Source organism: Cavia porcellus, unplaced genomic scaffold (assembly GCF_034190915.1).
Source record: "Cavia porcellus strain 051 isolate PalLab524CR breed Dunkin Hartley unplaced genomic scaffold, mCavPor4.1 scaffold_8, whole genome shotgun sequence".
NCBI classification, from domain to species: domain Eukaryota; kingdom Metazoa; phylum Chordata; class Mammalia; order Rodentia; family Caviidae; genus Cavia; species Cavia porcellus.
The window spans coordinates 85,991,644-86,009,827 of NW_026947491.1; the positions used below are offsets into that span (position 1 = coordinate 85,991,644).

An 18,184-nucleotide genomic window follows, 5' to 3' on the forward strand; every position below is an offset into this window, starting at 1 on the left:
CCCGGATCCGGTAATCAGCTGGAACCGAGGCGCGGTTTGTGTTTTCCCACAGGAACCGGGACGAGAACCACTGTGGATACCGGAGAGACTGACACGGGCAACAAAGCCCTCGACTGAAGATCAGACCTGCCCTACTGGAGATCCATCACAGACCAACCAACAAGATGAATAGAAATAGCGGTAGCCCGAAATGGACAAGAAGATCCTCAGGCATATGCATGGCTCGCTCGCCTAGCCTACGACCGAGTCTAGGGACGGTGAGCTTCCCACACTCCTCCTCTAAAAAATTATGATATAGCAGGGTAGATGAGTCAATGACGGGTAAGAGCGTGCCTCCCCAGCATGACTCGACCTAAGCCAGGCCCTACCCCATCCTGCACGTAAGCCGCTGGACTGTTAGATGCTGCCCAGGTCTAAATTTCTCTCCGAGGGGATTTCTTTACGGAGAGGAAATGAGTGCAAGCTTGTGTGCATCCAGGTTCCGTCCAGTTTGTGCCTGGCCCTAGAAAAAGGACGAGGGCCTCAGGGCCTTGGCAGACCATGGGACGGCCGACCAGGGTCTAAGCCAAGGACCTACGGTGGGCCTACGCATAGGGCATAAGCCTCTGCACCCAGTCCAGGAAGGGCTACGATGCGCACATTCATAAAAAATAAAAAAGGGGGAGATGTTGGGAGCCGCAGCCCCGAGCCCGGTCGCCTCACTTGGCGGACGTGAGGCCTGTAGTAAAGAGTGAGGCCTGAGGTAGATTACCCCTCCCATCGAATATGTTAGTTTCCTGCTTACCGCGTAAACAACCCGCTCAACAATATAGTCTGCCTGGCAACTGATGATGTTAGCCAATCAGCTTGCCTTGCTTACTTTAACATGATTGGACACTGTACCCATATATATACCGGTGCCACCCCTGGGCGGAAGAAGAAGCCAGATAGAAGCCCGGAAGTAGAAGCCCAAAAGGAGCCGCGGAGAGCGGACCGGTAGAGGCTTTGGGGCAGGCTGAAGCACAAAAGGAGCCGCGGGGAGCGGACCAAAGGAGGCTTCAGCTGGGAGAACCCAGGGCAGGCTGTACGGAGAAGAAAAATAAAAAGAAAAGGTTGTCCACTACCAGACTGTGTCGTGTGTCCTTCCTGCCGGCCGGGAGCGGACATCGACAGGAAGGGATTAATGAATTAAGTTTCATTGTAAAGGAAGTAACTGAGGAAGTGTCACAAATTACTATGGGACTTTTGTCATATCCCTTTAAAAATTCTGTATCTTATTTTATTATTTTTATTGTACTGGGGATCAAACTCATGACCTCACACTTGCCAGGCAGGTGCTGTGCCCCTGAGCTGTATCCCCAGCCCTACATTTTAACGTTTTATTCTTCTTGTAATTCTGTTCTTACTACCAAATCTAAAGTCTTGTTTTCAAGCCCCCCGTTCAGTTTTTGCAACCAAAAGATCTATCCTGTCCCAGATTCATTTACTTAGTTTTCAATGTATTATAAGCAATAAAGAACATTTTATTTTATTTTTATATATTTATTGTTTTCGTGCTGAGAATCAAACTCATGACCTTGTGCTTTCCAAGCAGGCACTGTGCTGCTGAGCTGTACCCCTGACCTCAAGAAAGACAACTTTAAAAAAAAAAAAACACTCGCCAATATTTTATTTCAATAGAAAACTCTATTTGATGAATTGGTTTGAGGATTCATCCAAAGCAGATCTTAGATGAGGATTTGGGAATAAGTAGTGAATGTGGGAGGCGATTTCAGAAAGTATACTGAGTTCGTGGGAATGACACACGAGGAAGGTAGAGAAATGAATCCAGAGAGCGTTCATGTGGACACTGCCGTGGGCATGCAGGTCCTTCAGAGAGCCAGCGGAAGGTTTCTCTTGTCCCTCCCTGGCAAGGTTTGCTCTCCACACTGCAGCCTCTCCTGAAGGATCTTTTGGCCACAGATGGTCCTCAGGCAAAGAGGTCCAGGGGGCTGAGGAGGCGCACTCTCCATGTGGAGCAGCCTGGCCTTGCACGCTACTGGCAGCTTTTTGGTGTCCAAGGAGAAGTGGGATTAATGTCAGTATTGGTCTCCACAAAAGAACATGTTTAAAAAGAGCTTTTTATAACAAGAAGGATATAGTCTACCCCAAATCCAGCAGTCTCTTGTGTCAAATAAATATTTCCTGATTCACTGGTACATTTAGAACCAAACACATTAACAGGTAGCTCACGTGGAAAAGGGCGAGAGAATGGCAAAATCAAATGTGAATAGTAACACGATTTGACATCAGATGGACCAAGCTCCTTTAAGGTGCTAGTACTCAGTGCTGTCAAGGGGACACTGATCCTGGCATTTTATACAGTGGGGGTGTGAGGTAAATTCAGTCATCCTCTTTGTTTTCTTAATACTGTATCTTCTTATCTTCTGGCCCAAAAAAATACTGCATCTAGGAACCTATCCAAAGGAAGTAATCAGAAATACAAACAAAACAGTCCTCAATGGCCTTTTTTTAAATGATTTTTTCCAAATCCATTATATTTCAGGGAGAAAAAGAAAAAAAAAAGAAAACCAAACAAAATTGCAAAATACATTAATCAGGGGGCAACAATGGTACCTACATTGCACATTGTCACCCCCAGATCATTCACCCAGAGCACAAGACATCTGCATTCAGCTGTCCTGATGGCTTTTAATCTGAGGCTGGTAGTTGGGGTGATGTTGGGGAGCTGTCCCCTTAGATGTCTAACGGTGGGAAAGGGGTAGTTATTATGCTGTACGCATAGGATCTACTATAACTGCCCCCTGGACTGAGGTTTGCAAATAATTTAATAGTATAGGAAGAACATTTGGTCACATTAATGAAAATGGAATGCAAACTTACGTATGTATACATTTTAAAAGTACAAAAAAGCAGTTGGTGGAGCAAAGTAAAACATAGATAATAAGAAGTAGGAAGATAGCTCTTTCTCAGATGGAGAAGGGATCAAGAGGTGAAGGGAGGCGGAGGGGACGGAAATGGGGTACAAAAAGGAATTAAAGTGTGTTGTGCCCATGTGCCTACTCCAGAGAGGACACAGGAACAGTATGTACTGCAAACGTGTGCTAATAAAAGACATCATGATATTATCATTGACCACTTAACAGAAGTTGACTTATCATGATTTTGAGTTTCTTCTTTATACTAACCCTTTCTGACTAGAATGTCTATTACTTTTACAATAAATGGTATGTAAAATAATTTTAGAGCACATTAATAGCTTCACTTAAAAGAATACTTTATCTCATTCCTGCTGCTAATATTTTGTATTTTGACAGCCACCTCAGTCATTTGACTCAGGAAAACCTCTCACCAGTAGAGAAAATATGCAGGTAGGTGTAACAGTATTTTATAAAAACTGGACGTTCATTGTGGATGACTTTCAAGTCATTTCAATCTATGTGGGAGGTATAATGGTTGGTTTTGAAGGCCTGCTGATAATATGTTTCTATTTCTGATAATAGGTTTTGTTTTAGTTCAAAATTTTGAGGCCAGAAGTAGCATTGGATCAAACTGATCCAGTTTTCAGGTTGGGCAAAAATAGCAGTTACTACTCCTGCATTTCAGCCACAGACATGTATCATCTAGCCGCATCCATGATAGCATCTTCAATATTTATCTTTATTACCTAGAAGGTAATGGCTGGCTCTTGGTTGTAAGAAAAGCATTTGGTAGACTTGGCCATAGCCCACGCGTTGGATGCTGCTTTTGTTCATTTCCCTGTGTCTCCTGGTTCCCACATTATCTACCAGTGGTGGGGAGGACTTCACTTGGCCTTTTCATAAACAGCTCCTCTGACTTCTCCAGTATTTTTCATAAAAAGAGTGTGTGACTGCCACGTAAATATGTTTAGGTCCTGACGGTAAATGAAAAGGTAAATACAAACCAAAATATACCATAGATACTTTGAAATATTTTGAAGCAATTGTTCAAAAGCAAAGAGGAGCTAGGGTTGGGGAAAGGGGAAAGGAAGGAAGGGAACAGGAAAAAACACTAGGTAGCTACACTACTAGTTTCTCTCCGTTTATTGGAAAGAAAGGTTTATGTTTAATATCATTTTTATGCCCATATCTTATACTCTGCATAACTGCTTTGAAGATAACAATAAGCAGTGTGCAAGTGTGTTTAGGTGTGTTAAGATAGAGAACCATATTACTAAGATTTTGTTGGATCATTGAACACAACTGTTTGCAGTCTCACTGTTTGAATGTCCACTTTGTATGCTTTAATCCTGTAACTTGAGCAGCTATTTCTAAGATGACAGTATGTAATCTATTAACTAGTGATTTGTTACTGTTTTTTTGAGGTTCTGTATTACTTGTACCCTTGTACTGTTTTGTTTCTTTTTCTTTAAATAAAAAAAAATAAGCAATGTGGTAGCTGTTGTTATTCTCCTATTATTTTGTTATGAAATTTTATTTCTCCCATAAAATAAAAAAATAGTTGAATAGTTGAGATATAAGCATTCGATGTCCTAGTACCATTTAAATATCTCAAAATAATTATGTAAACGGGGAAGGCGTTCACTAACTGTATTTGTTTTTTAAGTAATAGGAAACAGAATTTGGTTTTAAGCAAGCTATTTATTTTTATTGTGTAATTTGAGAGACATGTCATCAAAATTTCATTATTTTTGTTTTCCATAATTTTGATGACAAAATACCCACCTTTTATTACATGTAATCTTATTACTTTTCATTTACATTTCATTACTTGCTTTTCATTTCATAAAGTTCACTTCTAATTATGCTTCGTATCACTCAATGTTTTTGTCTAAAAATGTACTTTAATTTATAAGCAAGTTGTCTGAAATGAAAGAACTGATATTAGGAAGACTTAAATACATATTCATATTTTATTTTAATGTTCTAAGACCTCGGGGAGTTGAAGAATATTTCTGTCTTTCTAGTCATAAATGCCAGGCCGTCCTAAAAACACTTCTTTAAGGCACAGATTTTTGGTATAGAAAGAATGTCTGTCTGATCATGTCTCTTGAAACAAAAAGAGACTGACAGTATAATGGAAACCTGATTTCTATTAGCTAATTAATTAAAACAGTAATGTTGGCCCGCTTAAGACTCTTCAGATTACACTTCGCATTTTCTGCATAGAGAGAGAGAAAGGAGTGTTAAATGGCATTACTAATTAATCTCCCTTTGATCCTCAAGTGTTTGTGTGTAATTGTCAAGGCTCATTAAATCACTGTTTGCTGCAGAAGGGAGAGAAGTGTCCTCTCTCCTTCCCACCAACCCATCGGAGTTTCTTCCCTAGACAGGAGGTTTGACCGTCTTCCTGGGGCAGCACCTTGGTGGCAGGGCAGCCCCAGGCCACAGCATGCCTGGCTCTTCTGCGCATGCTGATTTCAACCTCTTAGAAGAGGTTTAAAAAAGAGAATAAATAATAGCAACAAATCTTACCACTGCCACCATTATTTTAAACTCTCCCAAGCAATGCATTTTTTTGGTTTATGTAAGACAAATAATTTCCCTCTTATCTAAAATAGGTAGCTCTGGCAACTGTTTTTAATATTAGTTAAAGTATTAGTTAGCAATATTAAAAGCTTGTTGTATACAAGGCACCATTTTGATGATGGCAACAGAGCTATCAGCACAGCACAGACAAAATTCAGGTCCTCATAGAGCTGGTAATTCAGTGGGCAGGACTAGTAAACTTGATATGTAAGGACTCATTTAAAGGAGTACTCTGTTAAGGTACTTACATTAGAATGTGTATGGGTGAAAATAATCCCAGCAGTGTTTGAAAGGGGATTTAGAGCATTTTAGGTGGGGTGATCAATCAAGTTAGTCTGTACCTGAAGTCCGATGCAAGTCACTGCAATCTGCAGAAAGAATCATCTAGAAAGAGTGAGTAGCAAGTGAAGGGGCCCTGAAGTAGAATTAGCTGGTTTGGTGAGGGACACATGGGCCAGTGTGCCTCGAACTGGGTGAATGATGGGGTAACAGTGGGGAATAAAGTCAGAGCAGTCAAACTGAGAAGGGCCTTGTCGCTCTGTTATAACTTAACCTTTTATTGGAGGAAAATGGGAAGCCACTGAAGAGCTCTGAGCAGAAGTGTGGCCTGATGTACTTATATTTTAAAGAGATTGCTTTAATCCATTGAGTCCACTGTGTGTCAGGCACTGTTACGGTGCTGTCAATCAATCAATCAAAATGGACAGATCTCCTGTCCTCAAGGAGTTTCTGTGTGTGGCATTGAGAGGGGATCCTAGGAGTGTGTTTTAGACATTGTAAATGGGTTTGAGCTGTGTGCTAGATGCCAAGGTGGAGGAATTGAGTCAGAGGTTGATTCTATGGGTCTTAGTTTAGAAAAGAGGTTGCAGCACAGGTGAATAACTTGTGATTTCATCACCCTTTAGAAGAAATGAAAACCTGTGTGAAAGCCTGCTTAAGCTCATCTAAGGTGAGGGGATGAGGAGGAAAGGACTGAGTTCTGGAACATTCTGGTGTTAAGAGGTACGGGAAGAGGAGGAACCAGCAAGTGGTAGCCAGTAGGGAAGATCAATTGTCTTAAATGTTGCTGATGAGTCAAGTATGATAATTTTAAGTATCACTGAATTTTAAACATGATTTTTTTCACATTTAACATCTCTGAAATCAGCATGTATTTTATCATTGATGATATGTGACAGTTTAATTTGCATATAAAACAGTGTCTTGATTAGAAGTAGCATGTTATATGAGGACTGAAAATTGAACATTGGATTTGGCCAAGTGGAGACCACTGGTGGCCTTGACCAAAGGGTTTGATATAAGTGAGTTTACTGGCAAGGAAGGGGCTGGGGGTGTAGTTCATGGGAAAGAGCTTGCCTAGCTTGTGCTTGGCGTCGGATTCCATCCCGAGCACTGAGGGGAAAAAATAAAAGAAAGGATATAAATTAGAATATTGACAGTTGTCTGGAGGGGAAACTGAGGTTTGGGTAACAACTGAAGAGGAAGTTGGTGTACAGGGAAGGTTTTTTTTAAAATAGAACTAACAACAGCATGGCTCTGTGTGAACAGAGGGTCTATGCAGGGTGGCCTGCTTGGCAGTACCAGCCTTAGGCAGCAGGAAGGAAGGGAGAAGGGTGAGGGTGGCTGCTGGGGTAGGTGAACTGGATGACACAGTGGGGTCTAGGGGACCCCACTTAAGTAGAGGAAACAGAGCCTTAGCTGGGAGGGAGGGAGGCAAGGAGGGAGAGGAAATGGTTAGAATTGATAGAGAGAGAGAGGAGAGAGAGGAGGCTTTGAAATCATTGTCTAGAAAAGGAAACCATCAGCCCCAGGGTCCTTCTCACTCAGGGGCAGGGCCGGCCACAGGCCAGGGATTGGTGGAAAGCTTTGCTGAACAGGTGGGTGGCTGAGCTGTTCAGTGTCTCTCTCCATAGTGCTGCCATTCATGGGACCTCATGTCTATCCCTGGGTCCCTGCATCCAGCATCAAATGGAGACTAAAGAGGGAATGAATTAATAATATCTGAAAAAAATTTTACTAATTTGCCCTTTCCACCCTTTTTTATTTTTAGGCACTTGAAGAAATAGCAACGAAAACCTTGCCTCAATTTCTGGTCACCGTTGGCCAACAGCATCTTTTAAATAAGTTTTGCTTCATGAAGGCCTATTTCCTCATCAGTGTGGCTGCGACAATAAACTGTGTGCCGGATAACTCATTGAAAACTCTCTACTCAGAGCTTGCTGAGAAGAGGAGCAAACTGAATGTTACAAACTTGATAGGTAAACATTTGTTCCATTGTTTGCTATTTCTGTTTCTCTGGCTTTTCCCCTCTCTACTCCCACTAATCCATGTGGTTGGTCTAGTTCTTAGATTCTCTCATATTTTCCTCTAAGCTCTTATAATGAAACACGTATATACTTACATCTTGGTGTATACGTCTCCATCTGTATATAACCATAATCATAAACACATACACATTTGTGTGCATGCACATAGCATAATTTTGCCACTTATTTACAGAATACTTTGCTCACATTTTTATGCATCTTGCATTTTTTGTGCAGAAAAATCTGATGGAAGCCACTTCAAAACAACTGCTTTGCTGTGGACCCTTCTACTGACTGTGTAAACGCTGTGGTATTCCGCAGTGTGACTGTCCTATGGTTGATTCAACTGTCTTCTGTTGATTCTCATGCACTTTGTTCCCAAAGAACAGAACTAAAACACTACCTAGCCAGATGACACACTTTCATGTGATAGGTGCCCTGGAGTGTTATTTATAGGGCACAGGGCATATGTATTTTTTTTTTCTTTTTCTTTTTTTTTTTTTCACCTTTTTTTTTTAAATTGTATTTTAGGAGAAAAGAAAAAAAAAGCAGGGAAAGGGTACAAGTTATACAGATTTACAGAAAAAAATGAACAGTAGGAAATCACTAGTTAATGGATTACATATTGTCATCTTAGAAATAATTGTTCAAGTCACAAAATTAAAGCTTGTAAAGTGGACATTCCATCAATGATACTGCAAACAGTTCTGTTCATTGATCCAATAAAACTCTGTGATATCATTTTCTATCTTATACACTTAAATATACATGCAGTTATATAGTTTGGAGCACTTTCTTTTCCTCTCTTTTGTACCATGACTATTACACATTTTGGGTTTCATTGCTCCCACGGTTCTTATTACTTTTTTGGAAGAGAGTAAAACCAAATGTGACATAACAGAACAGAATCGGTCAAGTCAAAAGGGTGGGCATAATAGATAATGTAAAAACATAATACAAGGTGATCCACAATGGTTACCATAATGCCTCCCGCTATCTCTAATGAATTGCCCATATCGTTAGTTATAATACAATTGAATAAAACAGTAAAGAATAAAACCGACAAAACCAAAACATTGGAGACATTGTAGGTCTTCAAAAGTAGATAAAAGTCAACGAGAATGGGCGTCATAATGAATCTCATTATCTTCACAGCTGATGCCTAAACTTTCGAACCTGATACTATCCAACAAAACAGAATAGGGGAACATCAGTTAAAAACCAGATGGTGAGAGTAATACAGGGCTTTAAATCAAGGTAATGAAAAGTCAAAGTGGGTTACTATAATATATCCTGCTATTTTTTTTCCTTTAATTAAAAGGATAAAGATAAAAAAGTAAATAATGGAGTGGAGAATGAGATAAAAGAGGGCATAACAACGAAACAGCGCAGATCAAAATATAACCATTTAAGCAGAATAGTGTTTCACCACCAGATAATCCTAACCTAAAAGTAGTTACCATATTGTCTCTTTCTTTGAAATCCTTGAGTACAACTTCGTATACTGTAGCATTAAGTATATCAAAACAATGTAAAACCATTCAAGAGAATGACAGCATTATAGAGTATTTAGAATTGACTAACAGAAAATGAACAATGGTTTCTGTATAATCTCCTTGTCTTTAAAAGGTTTTTGCTTATACTATCGTACATAATAAAATCCAATAAGATACAGCCTATTTAGACCATTGGAGACAGAAGGACAAAAGCTAGATGAGACTTCAAACCAAGATGATACTAAATCAGTATTACCTATTAAGATGTCATTTTCTCCAAAATAGCTGTTCCTATCATCCAATCTTCTCTGCCTCATTTCTGTTGAGCTCTTTTTCTGTCAGTAGCTGTCAGTTTGTCTTCTTCATTTTGTTCTCTGCTCCATTCGTTGTGGCCTCTCTGCCATTATTTCTGCATTCTTTGTATTTTTCTTTTTTTAGAATATCCTGCAATACTCTCTGTAGAGTTGAATTGGTGGTTGCAAATTCCCCCAGTTCCTCTTTATCCTGGAAGCACCTCGTTTTTCCATCAATTTCCAGGGACAGTTGTGCAGGATATCTCAATCTTGGCTGGAGATTATTATCTTTCAAAGCTTCAATTATTTCCCCCCACGCTCTTCGTGATTTGATGGTTTGTGCAGAGAAATCTGCTGTAATTCTGATGGGTGTTCCCTTGTAAGTGGTCTGTTTCTTGTCTCTGACAGCTTTTAATATTCTGTTCTTGTATTGAATTTCTGGAATTTTTATAATTATATGCCTGGGTGTTGCTCTGTTTGGGTTATAGGTAGCTGGGGTCCTGTATGCCTCATACATCTGAGTATCTTTACCTTTTGCTAAATTAGGAAAATTCTCCTGGATTATTTCTGTGAGTAGCTTTTGTAGTTCACTTGTTTGTGTCCCTACTTCTTCTTTTATGTTCTTAATCCTTAAGTTATGGATCCTCTTATCATCTTCTTGTCTTTGTATTATTGCTGTTTGTTTCTTTGTTATTTTTAAGAAGTTTTTCATTTCATTCTCCCATATTACAAGTCTGCCCTCCAGTTCAGATATTCTGTCCTTAGTTTCTTTCAAGCTGTTATGCCAGTCTTCGATAGACTTCGTAGTATCTTGGTAGTCCCTTTGAACCTGCTTCACGTATTCTATGCTTTCTCTGTTTTCTCCATCAAACAATTCTCCCCTTTTTTTCTGTTCTTCCATTCCACCACCTGTTTTTTCTTGGGTGGTGCTTAGTATTTCTCTAACTATTCTGCATACTTCTAGCTTCAGGTCGTTGATAACTTCATTCCTGAATTGGTCTATGAGGCTCTCTATATGGCGCCTTATGTGTATTGGTGCGGTGTCTGCTATTGCCTGATTCTCAGAATTGGGGGCCGAGGAGCCTTTCTTGTTGCTGCCTCTTCCCATGCTGCCTCTTCTTCTCTGTTCCTTATATATGCAAGCTTATATAAGAGGCCCAGCTTCTCTCCCAGTCAGCCACAGCCTGATCGAATTGTGCCAGTTAGGTCTTCCCGCTCACCGCTGCGCACCAGGGAGTTACGGACCAGGCAGCCTACGCGTCTCCCCTCCCGGCCACCGTCAGGCTCTGGGATCTGGGTTGGGACAGCCTACCAGGTCCACCGGCAGCGTCACGCAGGCCAGGCACTTTTCACCAATCCTGCCCGAGAGGGCGATGTGTGGCTGGAGTTGCCACCGCGCCCTCCTCCTGCAGGACTGCTCGGGCCCAGAAAGTCCTCCGCTGGAGTCAAACTGTGGTAGAGTGTCAGTTTCTCTCACTCACCTCACCACAAGTCAGTGCACGCCTCTCTGCTGTTCGCAGATTGCCGTTCTCAGAGCTTCTGCGCGTCTCTCTCCTTCCTGAGCCACTGTAGAGGCAGCCAGCCACTGCGCAGCGGGAAACCCAAATCGCGGCTTACAATGGCGCGGGGTCCAGCCTCCACACCGAGGCTTTTCTGTTCCTGTTTTAGCGCCAGGACTGCATTCCAAGTTGGTTTCTCTCAGCCCAGTTCGTTCCTGAGTCAGCAGAGCATATCTCCACCTGCTTATGTTTCCTTAGTCCGCACCATTCCTGGCTTCTGAGCCGAGTCTTTCAGAGAGCCTCCGGTAGTTGCTGTTATCTGTCCGCCATGTTCTCCCGGAACGGGCATATGTATTTTTAAAATGTACTAATGTTATCTTAAAATAGATCTTTACACCATTTAGTAAGGTATTCAACTGCTTGAAATTTTAAGACAAATAACTTTTTTAGGTTGAAATAGTGTTTTTGTTCTTTTATGAATGGTTTATCATAAAAGGGCATGAAAGTCTCTGAACTGCTTTATCTCTATATTTTCATGTGAGTATGTCATTTTTGTTTTTTATTCTATTGATACAGTATATTACATTAATTGAGTTTGTGTGTTTAACCAATCTTGCATCCTTGGAATAAATCCTATGTGGCATTTAGCTCTTTTTACATATTATTAGGTTCTGTTTGCTAGCATTGATGGTTATTGCATTCATATTTATAAGAGTTACGGATCTGTGATTTTTTCTTGTAACATTTTTGTCACGCTTTGATATCAGACTCATAGTGTCTTCTGTTTTAAAATATAGGTCTTATTAACTGTTAGGGATGGGGAGGCCAGCAGGTGACTACTGTTGGCAGGATCATTTGTACCATTTCCAAGAGGAGGGCCACCACTGCACAGCAAACGGGCTTTAGGGTCCCCCAGGAAGCAGGGATGGGAGGAAACGTGGGCAAGGCCCTTTATCGTGGGTTCCATAGAAAAAATAAGTGAGGCAGTGGAAGCAGGCTGGACGCTGGCCGGTTTGAATAATTTCAATGGTTTTTCCGGTGGTTAGTGGCAGTGTCTAGTTATAAGGGACCCAAGTTTGGCTGAGTGGGACAGGGAAAGGCTTGTGGAGTACAAAGCTCCAGTGAAAGAGGCAGTGGGAATGCAGTCTCTGCGTGATTAATTTGATATGGAATGCATGTTCACATTGGTTTAGGTGTCACTCTTTATGCCAATACTATATTATTTTTATTATAGCTTTATAATGAAATTAGAGGGTGTAAGTATATTTTGCTCTGCTTTGCTTTTAGCTTTTTAAAAAGATATAAAAGGTATAAGTAATATCTAGCTTAGTCCTTTTTTGCTTAAGATTGCTTTGGCTACTTGGGGAATTTTATGGTTCTGTACAAATTTTAGATTTTTTTCTATCTGTGTGGCTGTTGTCATTGGAATATTAATGGAGGCTGCAATAAGTCTATTGATCACTTAAGGTAGTGTGGATATTTTAAGATTATTAATTCTTCCAATCCATGAACATGAGAGCTTTTCATTTATTTGTGTCTTCTTAAATCTTTCCATTGACATTTAAAATTTTTTTGATATGTTATAGTTTTGAGTGTACAGAAATTTTACTTCTTTGGTTAAATTTATTCGTAAGTATTTTTTGAAGTTATTGTAAGTGGGATTATTCCTGATTTCTTTTTCAGATAGTTTCTTGTTAATGTATAGGCTTGCTACTGATTTTGGTGTATTGATTAATAGGATTTTTTTGGTAGAGCCTTTAGGGATTTCTATGTATGAGATTATGTCATCTACAAACAGAGACTTTCTTTTCCAGTTTAGATACTTAAAAAATTTTTTTCTTGTCTAATTGTTCTGGAACTTCCAATATCATGTTGAATAAAAAATAGTGAAAGTAAGCATCCTTCTGTAGTAATGAATATCAAAGAAAAAGCTTTTAGCTTTTCACCACTGTAGATAACTTTCTGTTAGCCTGAAAAACTTCCTGTCACATTTCAGTATGGGTCTGACAGCAAACATTGTGTTTATGTTAGCTTTGAGCTTATCATATATGGCCTTTATCATGTCGAGGGACATTCTTTCTATGTCTATTTGTTGAGTTTTTATCGTGAAAGATGTTGAATTTAATCTAGTGCTTTTTCCATGTCAATTAAAATGATAATGATTTTTAATCTTCTTTCTATTAATATAATGTTTTACATTGATGTGTGTATGTTGAAAAATCCTTACTTTAAAAATACATCCCTTTGATCATGACGTATGAACATTTCAATGTGCTGTGGAATTTGGCTTGCTAATATTTTGTTGACACTCTTTGCATCTACATTCATCTGGAATGCTGGCCTCGGATCCTAGTTTTGTGGTGATATGACTTTGTATACAAAAGCACAAGTGTTTTTCTCATTGTTTTGAAGAGCTTGACAAGGGTTGGCATTAATTCTGTTTTGGTAGATTTCAGCAGTGAAGCCATCAAGACTTGGACTTTTCGAATGGGAAGTTTTTGATTTCTGATTTCATCTCCTTATTCATTGTTGTTATGTCGAGTTATTTCTTCATAATTCAGTCTTGATATGCTTTTAGGAATTTACCCATTTCTTCTAGGTTATTTAACTTGTTGGAATATATTCATAGTAATTGCTTCTGATCCTTTATATTTTTGTAATGTTAGTTATTATATCGCTGTTTGCATGGTTTGCAGGAGCAGGTTAATTTCCCCATACTTGTAAATTTTCTAAGATTTCTTTTGTATTTATTTCATTTCATACTGTCCTTGGAAAAAATAGTTTACATAGAATATCTTCCATTTGTTCATTTCAGTGTATCTGTGTTTCCAAAGCCAACAATACATCTAAAAAAATTATGTTTCTAATTTTATATCTTTTAAAAAAGATAAAAGAAAAGAAGAACAAATATATACTTATACCCTACTCCTAACCCTTTACCATTCTTGGGCCTCTCCATTTGTTCCTGTGGATCTGTATTACTTTCTGGAACCATTTCTTTAGTCTAGTACAGCTTTTACCCACTTTATTTATGTAATAATTGTTAAACATATTACATTTTCTATGTGTAATAATGCATTTTACATTCATTATTTTTCATAATTGCCTTTTAAATTTGGCATACAGAAGAAAGGAGAACAAATATGCATTTATGCCACCTTTCTTCATAACAGAATTACCTTTATTGGTGTTCTTTGTGTCTTCATGTGGATGTTAATTACTACATAGGTTCACTTTCTGTTAGCCTGAAAAATTTCCTTTCATATTTTTCTGTTTTGAAGAGAAAAAAGATAAAAATAACAATGAAACATTTTCAAAACAGGTTAGTAGGGAAGTTACAATGATTAATACATTGTGTGTTGTTGTCTTTGTAGTAGTTACTCAGAGTACAAGATATAGGCATGCTTCTTGCTGAGCATTGTTAGTACAAACCTTTTCTTTCAGTGAACTAAGAGAAAGTAGTTGCATAACTCTCTTAGCCATCTGTGTATACCTAGGTGTTTTCTGTTTCCATTACTACCTCTCCCCTTCCCCTTATCTCCGTTTGTCTTTTCTTTTGAACAGTTTCTTCCCAGTTCACAATATTTATTGTATTTTTTAAATCTTGTTTGCTCATTTTGTTTCTCACACAAGTGAGACCGTGTTTACACATGTGGGTCTGGTTTATTTTATTTATGAGTATGGTCTCAGGATGCACCATTCACCTATAAAAGTCTCCAGTTTATCTATATTTGTGGCTGAGTAGTACTCCATTATATAAAAAAACACATCTTTTTATCCACTCCTCAGGTTTTTTTCCAAATCCATTTTATTTCAAGGAGAAAAAGAAAAAAAGAAGAACAAAACTAAAACTAAATTTCAAAACACATCAATCAGGGGAGTAAAATGGTGTATACATTGCACATTGTCATACCCAAATCATTCATCCAGAGCACAAGACATCTGCATTCAATTCTTTCTCTCCAGTGAACTCAGAGACATCAGCAGTGCAACTATCTTAAATGTATATATATATATATATATATATATATATATATATACACACACACACACACACACACACATACACAGACATATATGTATGTTGTTTCTTTCAGCTTCTCACACTAATGAGTCAATACTATGTTTATACATGCATGTCTTATTTATTTCACTGATGAGTACGGTCTTACGGTGCATCCATTACCTATAAAAGTCTCCAGTTTATCCTTCTTTATGGTTGAATGGTACTCCATTGTATAAAAATACATCTTTTTTACCCATTCCTTAGTGCATGGGCATTTGGGTTGTTTCCAAGATCTAGATATTACAAATTGTGCTGCTATAAACATAAGTGCACATATATCACTGCGATATGATATTTTAAATTCTTCTGGGAAGATACCCAGAAGGGCAGTAAGTGCGTTGAATGGGACCTCTAATCCTAGTTTTTAAGGAATCTCCACACTGATTTCCACAGTGACTATAGCAGTCTACGCTTCCATTAACAATGGAGAAGGGTTCCTTTTTCCGCACAGCCCCACTAGCATTTGTTATTGGTTGATTTTTTGATGATAGCCATTCTTTCTGGGGTGACATAGAATCTCAGTGTTTTTAAATTTGCATTTCTCAGGTGACCAGTGATGTGGAACATTTTTTCATGTATTATTTGCCATTCATATTTTTTTTATCTGAGAAGAGTTGTATTCATCTCAGAGGCCCATTTTTGTATTGGGTTTTTGAATTTGAGTGGTCTAATTATTTTCAGTTCTTCTTCTTTTTTTGTACCGGGAATCAAACTCAGGACCTTGTAATTGCCAGGCAAGTGCTGTGCCACTGAGCCATATTCCTGGCTCTTTTCCAATTCTTTATCTGTTCTAGATATAAGTTCTTTGTCTGTGGGACAGCTGGTTATAATTTTTACCACTCTGTGAGTTGTCTGTTGATTTCTTTTATTGTGTATAAGATTTTTAATAAATAGGGTGAGATTCCATTTGTTGATTCTTTGTAATAGTTCCTTTACAGGCTGGGTTTTGTTCATGAAGTCTCTGCCTACACCTATGTCTTCAAGATTTCTACCTATTTTCTCTTCCAGTAAATTTAGTGTTTCTGTTTTAACATTTAGACCGTTGATCCATTTTGACTTTAGTTTAGTGCATGGTGATAGACATGGGTCTAGTTTCACTCTTTGGCTGTGGAAAGCCAGTGTTTCCAGCACCATTTATGAAAGAGGCTGTTTTTCTTCCAGTGGTCATGTTCGGATCTTTGTCAAAGATAAGGCGACTGAATGTGTTCGAGGTTGCATCTGCATCTTCTATTCTGCTCCACTGATCTTCAGGCCTGCTTTTTTTTTTTTTGAACAATATAATGCTGATTTTCATCACAGTAGCTTTGTAATATAATTTTAAGTCTGGGATTGTGATGCCCCAGACTTGCTTTTGTTATCCAGAATTGCTTTTGCTCTTCTAGGTCTCTTCTGGTTCCAGATGAATTTTAGAAATGTTTTCTCTAGATCTGTGAGGTATGATAGTGGTATTTTAACTGGGATTACATTAAATCTGTATGACAGTTTTAGGGGCATGGCCATTTTCACTGTGTTGATTCTTCCTATTCAAGAGCGAGGAATATCTTTCTATTTTCTGATATCCTCTTTGATCTTTTTTAGGGTACTGTAATTTTCACATACAGGTCTTTAACAACCTTTGTTAGATCAGTTGCTAAGTATTTCATTTTTTAATGCTATTGTAAAGAGTATGCTTTCCCTAATTTCTCTCTATGAGTTTGCTGTTTGTGTACAGGAATGCTATTGATTTTTGAATGTTGATGTTGTATTCTGCTACATAACTGAACTTGGTTATTAAATCTACAAGTTTTTTGGTGGAGTTTTTGGGGTCTTCTATGTAGAATATCATGACATCTACAAATAATGATAATTTAAATTCTTCCTTTCCTATCTTTATTCCTTTTACTTCTGTCTCTTATCTAATTGCTCTGGCTAATGTTTCCAGAACTATACTGAGTAGGAGTGGTGATAGTAGATATGTTTGTCTTGCTCCTGATTTTAGAATAAAAGCTTTCCGCTTTTGACCATTTAATATGGTATTAGCTGTTGATTTGCCACAGATGGCTTTTATAAGATAGAGGTAAAAACTATCCCAATTTTCTGTAGGATTTTTTATCATGATTGAGTGTTGGATTTTGTCAAGTGCTTTTTCTGCATCTATTGAGATGATCATGTGATTTTTGCCTGTGGTTCTGTTAATTTAGTGCATTATATTTATTGATTTACATGTGTTGAACCATCTCTGCATCACTGAAATGAATCCTGTTTGGTCATGATGTGTAATCTTGTTGATGATTTTCTGCATTCTGCATTTTAAAGGTTTTTGTATCAATGTTCATTAGGGAGATTGGCCTATAGTTTTTATTTTTCGGTTGGGCTCTTATCTGGTTTTGGAATCAGGATAATACTTGTTTCTAGGAATGATTTTGGAAATACTGCTTCCCTTTCAATTTCTTTAAAGAGTTTCAGCATTAGTTCTCTAAATTTCTCATAGAATTTAACAGTGAATCCATTAGGGCCTGGGCTTTTCTTCGTTGGTAAATTTTTAATTACACTTTTGATTTCATTGTTTGATATCATTATTTAGAATTTTTATATATTCTTGATTTAGTTTTCACAATTTGATTGTGTCTAGGAGTGCTCATTTCTTCTGTTTTCCATCTTACTAGAATATAGGTTCTTCTAGTAGGTATTGATGAGCCCCTGGATTTCTGTGGGATCTGTTGTGATTTCCCCCTTTTCATTCCTAATTGCTTGAATTTGTGTTTTTTCTTTTTGATAAGGATGGGTAATGGTTTATCATTTCTATTTATTCATTTTAAGAACCAACTTTTTGACTCATTGATTTTTTTGTAGTGTTTTCTTAGTGTCTATTGCATTAAGTTCTGCTCTTATCTTTATAATTTCCTCCCTTCCATCAGCTTTGAGTTTGATTTGTTCTGCTTTTTTCTAGAAATTTGAGGTTATACATTAAGTTGTTTATTCGAACTCATTCTGTTTCCTGATGTGTGAGGTCATCACCATAAATTTCCCTTATAGGACTGCTTTCATTCTGTCCT

At 38.2% G+C, this 18,184-nt stretch overlaps 1 protein-coding gene across 1 annotated transcript in view; it reads left to right on the forward strand.

Moving 5' to 3' along the window:
• The window catches only part of Cfap54 (cilia and flagella associated protein 54), a 346,516-nt gene that overhangs the window by 212,086 nt on the left and 116,246 nt on the right, over nt 1-18,184 (forward strand). The window contains exons 49-50 of the mRNA XM_063255344.1: nt 3,297-3,350; nt 7,540-7,747. Of these exons, the coding sequence (XP_063111414.1) occupies nt 3,297-3,350; nt 7,540-7,747 (262 nt within the window). The remainder of the gene's footprint in view (nt 1-3,296; nt 3,351-7,539; nt 7,748-18,184) is intronic.